The 10,087-nt window shown below is 30.4% G+C and overlaps 1 protein-coding gene and 2 long non-coding RNA genes across 3 annotated transcripts; 2 read left to right on the forward strand and 1 right to left on the reverse strand.

Annotated features, from left to right (window-relative positions):
- Positions 1-1,010: 1,010 nt before the first annotated feature.
- On the reverse strand, positions 1,011-4,387 carry LOC139905493 (uncharacterized). The gene is made up of 2 exons (XR_011780292.1): positions 4,191-4,387; positions 1,011-1,853 (listed from the first exon to the last, which is right to left on the reverse strand). It is a non-coding gene; the product is annotated as an uncharacterized lncRNA (long non-coding RNA).
- Positions 4,388-4,548: 161 nt separating this feature from the next.
- On the forward strand, positions 4,549-6,823 carry LOC121118601 (uncharacterized). The gene is made up of 2 exons (XR_005864512.2): positions 4,549-4,857; positions 4,926-6,823. It is a non-coding gene; the product is annotated as an uncharacterized lncRNA (long non-coding RNA).
- A 225-nt stretch (positions 6,824-7,048) lies between these two features.
- On the forward strand, positions 7,049-9,371 carry LOC121118099 (stomatin). The gene is made up of 2 exons (XM_040712643.2): positions 7,049-8,447; positions 8,516-9,371. Exons 1-2 carry the CDS (start codon positions 8,301-8,303, stop codon positions 9,209-9,211), a joined length of 843 nt encoding a protein of 280 aa, XP_040568577.1. The 5' UTR covers positions 7,049-8,300; the 3' UTR covers positions 9,212-9,371.
- The last annotated feature ends 716 nt before the right edge of the window (positions 9,372-10,087 follow it).

A 10,087-nucleotide genomic window follows, 5' to 3' on the forward strand; every position in this document is an offset into this window, starting at 1 on the left:
CTTTTATTAGATTAGAAGTTATTGAAGCTTTTAATAGTAAACTTTTAACTTCATTTGAAAATTGGCTTACTTATCGTAAATTATCTAGTACTTTCGAAGTAAATTTTACAAGAATATACGTGAAGAATGCCCTTTTAGCAGTAGAAAGGAAACTATTGTTCTCTCCTTGTGGCGCTGTCCTCTTTTAAAAATAATCATTTGGGCAAATTATGCAGCAGGAGCAAAAAATTTAAATTTTGAAATGTTTTCCTAATAAATTTTATGGTTTGTGAATAGGAGTTATTTTTTTTTAAGTTTTAATTTTTTGTGAAAAGCTATTTCCTTTTTTAACAAAAGTCCAAAAATTTAAAATTTGAAAGTTAATTTAGGTAATGTTTTGAAAAAAAACTGGGAATTTTGAGTTTTTTTTTTTTTAATTTGAACTTTCATTTTTGTTAAAAATTTAGGATTTTTTAAATTTTGTTTAATAAAATTAAATATTTAAGTATTGGAATTTATTTCCAATATTGTATTTTTTTTTAAATGGCTATAGATTTTTGAAAACTTTCCAAAAAATTGAATAATTGAAATTTGTCAAAAAATCAAATTTTTTGGTAATTACTTTGCAAAAAATTTGAATTTTTGGATTTTTTTTCTATAAAATTCCAAAAATCGAGCCCTTCTAAAAATTTAACCCTGCTGACACCCCTGTCAAAGGGATGACTGTTTGGCGTTTATAATGGGAATGACAGTCAAAAAATTAATATTTTACTTTTTAAAGCGGATAATATTATCAACGTCCAAAGGTCAATCAATGAGAAAGATAGTACAGGAGATTTTATAAAAGAATGGTAAATGGCCGAGAAAAATATTTTCTTTTTTTCTATAAAGGTATAAATATGAAATTTCATCTCTAACCATTCTAATTGAGTGATACATTTTAGACTAAGAATTCATTGTGCTTATAATATTTGAATAAGTGAAAGAAATATAATAAATCGGAGTAAAACTAAGTAACAACATTTATATTATTTGTTTCTTTCTGTTTCATTCAGTCTTTTATTATTGTATATATTTAGGGACTTAAATTCGAAATACTTTTGAAGTATAAAAAGATCTTCCAAAATTTACTGTTTCTTTTCCTTTGTGATCATATTTGCAGAAATGCCTTTCTAAAAATTCCAATCTTAATACTTTAACATGGTCCTTCAAAAACAATGCTTTACTTTTACTTGTTCCACTTATCCACTTCTTTTAGCTTCTTTTCTTCGTAAGTTGAGGTTTTCGTGGTTTCAACGTTTGAGTACAGATGTTACAGGTCTTCCCTTCCATGGGTGGCCAGAAATAAAGTCGACGGGAATTAACATCCAGACAATATGGTGGCTACATTCTCTTGTCCATGAATGCGATATTGTTAGCTCCGAAGGTCTGATTAATTTTTACAGTGTGAGCGGGGGCTCCATCTGAAAGACAATGTTAAAATGCAGAAAATTTCCTTGGATTTGGGGGAACAAGTTTGGCCTTGAAAACGTCTGTGTAAATGGCTGATGTGAGCCTTTAACCCTCTTGGAACCAGATCATGGACTTCCTTGGGGCAAAGGGGAACTTTTGTCCAGATCCCTCCTTCATTGTGGTCCATCCTCTTGTTAACATTATAAATGATCCTACAAGCCATTCCCTTCGGTCTGTCTACCACTGTTGGGGTGTTAGGAGCACGACGAAGAGTTGACTCCCTAAGACTTGAATCTTGAAGCAATAACATTTCTCGTTTGATTTAAAAAATGTAAAATTGAATAGCCATAGCAATGGACAACACACTTGGGCTAAATTATTCTCTGGAACTCAATCTGTGTAGATTCGCGCCCAGGTGATTCCTAGAGAAAGAAAAATATTTTATGTAAAAGGACGTCCATACAAGATTTCTATATTATTTGGAGTATTTGTAATACTATAATGTTTATCAGTGCAACTCCATCTGACCAATTATAGGAGTGTTAGAAAATAACATTATATGCTTAAGATATATGGAAACCTAAACATTTAAAGATCGATATAATTTCCTCACAGATAACTTTTAAAATTAATATAGTCCAAGTGTGTAAGTTTGAAGTTTCCACTCGGTATAATAAACTATTTTATATATTACTATGTAATTAGGATATTTTTTGGGGCTAAGCCCCCCCCCCTCTCATATGATGAAGGTTATCAACAATTACTTCTGTAAAGTATGTAAAGAGGTAGCAGTTCATTTCTTGTCTGAATGATGAGACAGGAGAAATTCAACAGACAAAATATAATACAGTAAAATCAAATTTTGAATCTGTACTTAAACTTAATTAATTATTGTTTATTGTGAATGGTCCTTATGACAATGAAATCTATATTATCGCAATAAAAGTTTTAAACGGTGTGTACAAATTTAGATTCACAAAAAAATAGTCCATCAGAAAATTAAAATGACTAGATAAAAATTATTTCATATATGGTTTATCCTGTTTGGCTTTTTTTATTTTTGTTTTTTGCCCTTCATAAATTTTAAAACGTTTTATAATAGCCAAAGATTTTTCACTTTATTTCACCCATTAAAAAATTATTTTTAATTATGTTTGTAAATATCCAATACTTTTTGAAAAACTTGATAAAACAAATTTATTGGAATGACGTAGCTCAAAGGGAAATGGGCTCTGAATATTTTTTGAACTCAATTTTCGTAGGTTCGCGCCCCGGTAGTTCTTAGTTATGCAAATATACTTTATGTATTTGGACTTCATAGATGATTCCTATGTCAGATGGACTAAATGATATGTTTACTTAAATTTAATCTGTGCAATTCCAAATTCCAAATTAAAAAAAACATAAAAAAATACTTTTTGTCGCCTGTATTAGATTAGTAGTTTTTGTAGTTTCAATATTCAATCTATTTAACATCAATAAGATTGTTGTTTAATATTGTTCGTATTACAAAATATATTGTTATCACAGAAAGAAGCACTCTTTTCTTTTCTTCTCAGTTGTGGATAAACTTACATTTATTCTAAGCTTCAATTGTGTTTAGAAATAAAAACGTACTACACAAATGTTGAGAAATTTAAAAGAACAGTCAAAGTTTAAGAGTCAATGAAGGTCAACTCCAAATATCATTCATATGTTAGAAGTTTTGGAATAAAAATATATGCTCAATATATTTGATGAGTAAGAAGATTAAAAAATGAAAATGACACCATTTATTTTTGAATACCCAAATAGAACTACTCCAATATACATATATATTATGTTATAATGAGAATAAGATTGGACTTAAAATTATTAAATTTGGTCGAGTTTGACATTTTGAGGATTGAATTTGAGTCAATTTCGGGTAAGGGAATTATACTCAAATATTAATTCGATTTTCCTAGAATTAAATGATATAAATAACAGAAATTAGGTTGCTTATTTGTAGGATATATACACATGTATATTTTATTAAATACCACTGGCTCACTTCTTGTCACAAACAAAGGAAATTATTTCAAAAAGTTGATGCATCAATTTTGAAAATGATTAAATTATGTACACTTTATTACTACATTTATAAAGAAAGGTGCATCTGCTACATTGCAATTAATCTGGATTCCCTTCTTAGAAACTATGTACCTAGAAGATGAGATAACCCTCCCTCTAGGAACTTAAATTATGGGTAATGATAAATCCCTAACTTAATTAGGTAAGAAAATGCTATGTTTCCTTCAGTGTTACACTATTTTAGTGGGTCATTTGAGCCATTGACACGCGGAAGTTCTAAATACTGATTCTTGAAATAGAACATAACGTATATTTCGAAAATTTCCATGGCCTTTGTCCTACGCAGTTACAAACTGTACAAGTGTGACGGTCTTAAAACTAGTTATAATTTCTAAAATTGTTATGATCTATAGGTTGTGGCACCATTTCTATCCTTTGTTATGAATACTTAAGATAAATAATCTTAGTAAATTTTCCGCCATTAGTGTCCTTTATATTGAATAGTTGTTCATAAATTTTTATTTCGTAAGAATAATTAGATATTTCGTTATTCAAAATTCATTTTGTCTCAACAAATCGTGTAAAAGTACGCATTAAAACGACTACAATAATCAAAAAGTCACAACTTTTGCAATTTTTTGGAGAGAGAAAAAATATTTTACAATCAAGAAAGAGATAAACTTGAATTAGGTTACAGACTGGTTTACTTTTACACCATTTACACCAGGCACAAATTATAAACTTAACAGAAGATCTTAAAAAATATATATTTGTTATTATTTTTCTAATGCGTAAAACATCCTTATATACTTGAAAACATTGCACAAGATAAAATTGCGTGATTTGTATACGTGCAACTCTCCAGCCTCCTGTTTATTTCATAAAACGAGCTTGTACTTCTTGATGTAACATTGAATCACTAACAAGGTAATACATTTTTTACACCTCTTATCTTCCTTTTTCTTTGAACTTATCTGTGGGAAAACATAAAATATATATTACAAATGGAGCCGAAGGCAGGCTTGATAAGGTATATATATAGAGATATATACTTAATTCCTAAGCATATACATTTGAAGGAAACTGTTGGGTAAATGTCAGGCTAAACAATTAGTTTTATCTTTTACTTGTTACAGGCCACATACATTGGATAAAAAATATATAATTACTAATAATTTGTGAAGGTGGTTTTATACTTATTAGTTTTATTTTGACAACAGTAGTGTTATAAGCATGAAAAGGATGTTATTTGATCAAGAAATAAAAGAAAACATCTTATGTGTCAACTCCAAGCATTGTACTTACAACTTTTGCAACAGTTATAGTCATTAAAACCTTTCCAATTTCACTCTTTAAGCAGTCAGGCAGGTTAAGGTAATATTAATTCCTTCTTTTCTTAGAAGTAAAATCATTAAATGTCGTCATCCATATGCTTTTTTCAGGAGCATGAGAGAGCTGTTCTTTTCCAACTTGGTGGACTGAAAAAAGGTGGTGCAGTCGGACCAAGTCGGTTTTTCGTTATTCCGGGTGTGGTTGAAATACAAGTTGTTGATTTCCGAAAGATTTCCTTCCTTATACCACTCCAAGAAATCCTAATGAAAGGCAGTGTCACCGTCGCCGTAGATATTGTACTTTACAACAAAATCAGCAACCTCATTGCTTCTGTCTGCAATGTATCCAACATACCTCTTCAATGCGTCTTATCGGCTCAACCACTCTTCGTACCACTAATGGTACAATGAGCCTTACAGATATCCTCTCGGATTGAGAGCATATAGCACATGATCTATTCCAACAATGACATAATCCATGAGGGGATCAAAGTGGAGAGAGTGGAAATGAAGGACTTTTGATTTCCTCATCAGCTTCAAGAGGAATATACACAGAGCAGAAGCAATGAGATAAGCAAAGTCTACAGTGATATCGGATGAGGGAGAGGAAAAGGCTTCGAGGGCATTAAAGGAGGCTCCTAACCCTAAAGCATATGTCTGCTAAAAGAACTCCACTTTTAAATTTCCTCTTCCAATCGATTTGATCTTGAGATTGCTCCCTGGGGATAAAGATAAATTGTCTGTTTTATGAATTATTTCAATATCGTAAACTTTTGAAAGAGTGATGATTTTCTAAAAGATACAGTCTGAATATTAATCAACATTTATTTGGTTATTTAATTTAAATATATATTATAATTGATAAATTAAATGTAATTATCCAACATAACTATTTGGATTAATTAATAGAAATCTAAATTAATATGGCTACAATCAAGTAACTTTACTAATTTATAAATATGTTTATGGCAACGTGTACAACTCCTAAGTATAATTATCCAATCTGAAGATACTAAGAATTGAATGTTCTTACCATTAGAAAATACTTACCTAATTATCAATGTTTATTTCTTTAATGTACATATTGAGGAAAAGGCATCCTAAAATTTACTAAAAAAATATAAAATTGTAATTATTTACAGAACCTTATATCCATTAGTGTTAAAACTCGGTTCATGCCATTTTTTCCCCCATTTTGGTCTTAAGTAGTGATCGATCGGTCTAAAAACCTAAAAAGACTACAGTCCTATCATTCTGGTCATAATGAAATTTTTCAGTCCTAAGATCGGTCCTTAGTGGTCTTTTTTTGGTATCTATAACAGCTGAAATGACGTAATAACTAATGACTTCCTTCAAGTTTTCAGCATAACCATTTGCAAATAGACAGGATGCCTAAATTTTAAAATAGGATATATTGGACTAGAATTTATAATGATCAATTATTATGCATCCTTGCTATCAATCATTATTTTCTTTGTTTTTAAATTATTCAACCCTACCATAAAATGAAGAAAATGAAAATAAAACTAGGACTGAATGATTTTTTATAGACCGATATTTTGGTCCAAACTGTAAGTTCAGACCGTACACCAAAATTTAGTAATTTTTAAATTGTGGAACAATTTCTGCGGCCCCATTATAAAGACTGTTTTAAGGAAGACGATTCAAAAAGTCAGTATGCATGAAAGACATTGCAAATCGTGTTCCTCCATGCCCAGTCTGCTTCCCAATGGCCTTCTGGAAAAATTTAGAAGCGGATGGGCGCTGCTATCTCAATCCTCTTCTCGTACTATGTGCTTATGGTGATGACCAGGAAAAAAAATTTCTTAGCAATCGACAGCTAATAATGTGTTTTTCTACATTGGTTATATGAAAATAGTAAAAGAAATATTCTTAACCTCTCCCATTTGCATACTAAACATGAGTAAATAATAACGGCTGGCCAGGTACGTATGTACATTTATTTTAATATACGTTTAATCATAGGCAAATAAAGTATATAAAAAGTGGATGCATTAGTTTTGATAATTATTGAATTCTGTTCACTTAAATACTAAATTAATCCAGGTGACGGTGAAAGGTACACAACATATCTACTACATCGCAAATAATCTTGTTTCTCTTCTTTGAATTTATTTCCTCAGCAGATGAGAAAAGACTCTCACTAGGAACTTAATTTGAGGGCATTGATAAATACCTTAATTAAATACCGTTAGGAAAAGCTAATTTTCCTTTAGTGTTTCACAACTTTAGTGGGAAATTCGATCGATTTATAGAGGGCAATTCTAAATATTGATTCTAATTATAAAATATAACGTTTTGAACATAAAAATATTCCATGGCCCTTGGCCTACGGAGTTAAGACTGTCAGTTATAAACTATACGAGTGTAATAGGCCTTAGAACTATGTATAAATTATGTAATTGTTATAATTTGTAGGGTATGGCGCCATTCCTATCCTTTGTAATGAATAATGAAATAAAAAAATATTTTCATCATAAGTATCCCTTATTTTGAATGTTTATTAATAAATTTGTATTCTGATATTCCTAAATATCGCTACAAAATAACTAAATACCTAAATACTCCAAACTCATATATATATATATATATGAGTTTCCTTGGTTATAATTGAAACTATGTCAAGTTTTTGATAAGATATTTTGGACGAGTTTGATTAATTTACAAAAAAAAAAAAATCATATTCACTTATGTTGAGTATTTTTGAGTTTGATTAATACTCCTATACAATTCTAGTCATAAAATTTAAGCTTTTTATTTCTTCTTGCATTATTCGAAAAGAAAGAAAAAAATCTTTGATATTACATATATACATTTTATCATAACAAATGATGGGCAAATACGCTTTAAATCGATTGCACCAATCAAAAATTATAATTTGTTCTATTTTAAGAAGAAGGAAAAAATATTTAACAATAAACAAAGAAATAGTCTTGAATTAGACTAAATACTTGTATATTAATATACTATGCACAAATGATACAGTTAACAGAAGATCCCTAACAATTATTTTTTATAAACTTAAAAACAGTGCATCAGATACAATTGTGTGAATTCTATATGTCCATGGCTTCATACTCATAATCATTTATTAATTCAGCCATTTACTTCTTGATGTAACATTGACTCATTAAATTGAAATACATTTATTACAGGAACATATACTAGCCAACTTTTTCTTTGAATTTATCAGTGGTGAAACGTACATAATATATTGTTTAAAGAGCCGAGCGTAAGTTTGATAAGACATATATTTACTTATTTATCAGTAAATAATATACTTGTTTCCTATGCATATATTTTTGAAGGAAACTGTTGCGTAAATGCCAGCCTATATCATTAGTCTTATCTTTTACTTGTTACAGGTTACATATAAAGCATAATAAATATAAAAAGCTAATACTAATTTGTGAACAAGTGTTGTAATTTTTATTAGTTGTATTACTAAAGCAATAGTGTTTAAGCATGAGTACGTTGACAATAGATGAAGAGAGAAACGAGGAGTCATCATGTGTCAATTCTTTTGCAAGCATTCTGCTAACATCCCTCGCTACAATCTTAGTCATTATAACCTTTCCAATTTCACTTTTTTTCGCAGTCAGACAGGTTAAGGTAATATTCATTCATTCCTTTCTTAGAAGTAAAAGCATTATATGTCGTCATTTGTACGTTTTTTTCAGGAGTATGAAAGAGCTGTTATTTTCCGTCTTGGACGACTAAAAAAAGGCGGTGCAGTAGGCCCGGGTCTGTTCTTTGTTCTTCCAGGTGTAGATGAAATACAAGTTGTTGATCTCCGAACAATTTCGTTTGATGTACCCCCGCAAGAAATCCTAACGAAGGACAGTGTCACAGTCGCCGTAGATGCTGTAATTTATTACAAAATTAACAACCCGCTTGCCTCTGTCTGCAATGTGTCAAACGCACCCTCTTCAACGCGTCTTCTCGCCTCCACCACTCTTCGTACCACTTTGGGTACAAAGAGCCTTGCGGACATCCTCTCGGATAGAGAGCATATAGCTCATGATCTACTCCAACAATTAGATGAAGCTACAGATCCATGGGGGATCAAAGTGGAGAGAGTGGAAATGAAGGACGTTCGACTTCCTCAACAGCTTCAAAGAGCAATGGCCACAGAGGCAGAGGCAATGAGAGAAGCAAAGGCTAAAGTGATAGCGGCTGAGGGAGAGCAAAAGGCTTCCAGGGCATTAAAGGAGGCGTCTGACATCCTTTCAGATTCCAAATCTGCACTTCAATTAAGATATTTACAAACCCTAACTCATATATCTGCCGAAAAGAACTCCACCATTATCTTTCCTCTTCCAATCGATTTGATCCAGGGATTACTCCCTGGAAATAAAAATACATCACCCGTTTGATCAAATGTTTTATTACTGTCAACTTTTGAAATAATCTTGTACGGTCTATCACAATGTTAATTTAGATTTATAAGGATATTAAATTTTTCATAAATTATGATAGATCAATTGAGTGTAATAATCCAAGATATATTATTTTAATAAATCAAGAGATAGCTAATTTATTCTTCTAACAATCCAATCTTTTTTAAAGATAAACATATTTTAAATGCAACGTGTACAACACTTTAGAAAATTTTCACTAGCTACATATACTAAAAAATGATTGTTCAAACCTTAAAAGATATTTTTTTAGAATTATTTACGTTCATGTCTACAATTGACAAAAAAAACCTTAAAACTAAATTTATAAGATCCCGTTGTAAAGTTGGTAGTTTGTTAAATATTTCCAATTATGAAACTATTACTAAACGATTGTTAGGTATTGTTTGCAATATAACAATGGCTAATTCTAATTCAACCAATCCACGTTTAGAACCCTTATTTTTATTACTTTCGCGCCTTGAGGTTACGTCGAACGGACAGCAGATCCTTTGGAGCTATGGAAACCCGAATTAAATATGGCAACCATTGTAACAATATACAACCCCAATACTTGTATACATATTTTTTCTTTGATTAAACCCACATATGTTATATAATAAGAATTAAAAAAAAACAAGATCTGTAAAATTGTTTAAAAAATAATAGTACAATTTAAAAAACGTCATTAAAATTGCAAGTATTTCAATGGTAAAAATAAAGAATATGATTATTTTTTTTGTTCAGCTGAGTCTTCCTAAACAAATAAGAGGCTTTATTGTCTCTCCATAAAGTCTGCATGATCTATATTCCCGCATATGCCCAGTAATGAAGCCAATTATACTTCTTGAATAA

Source organism: Lepeophtheirus salmonis, chromosome 5 (genome assembly GCF_016086655.4).
Source record: "Lepeophtheirus salmonis chromosome 5, UVic_Lsal_1.4, whole genome shotgun sequence".
Classification (NCBI taxonomy): Eukaryota; Metazoa; Arthropoda; class Copepoda; order Siphonostomatoida; family Caligidae; genus Lepeophtheirus; species Lepeophtheirus salmonis.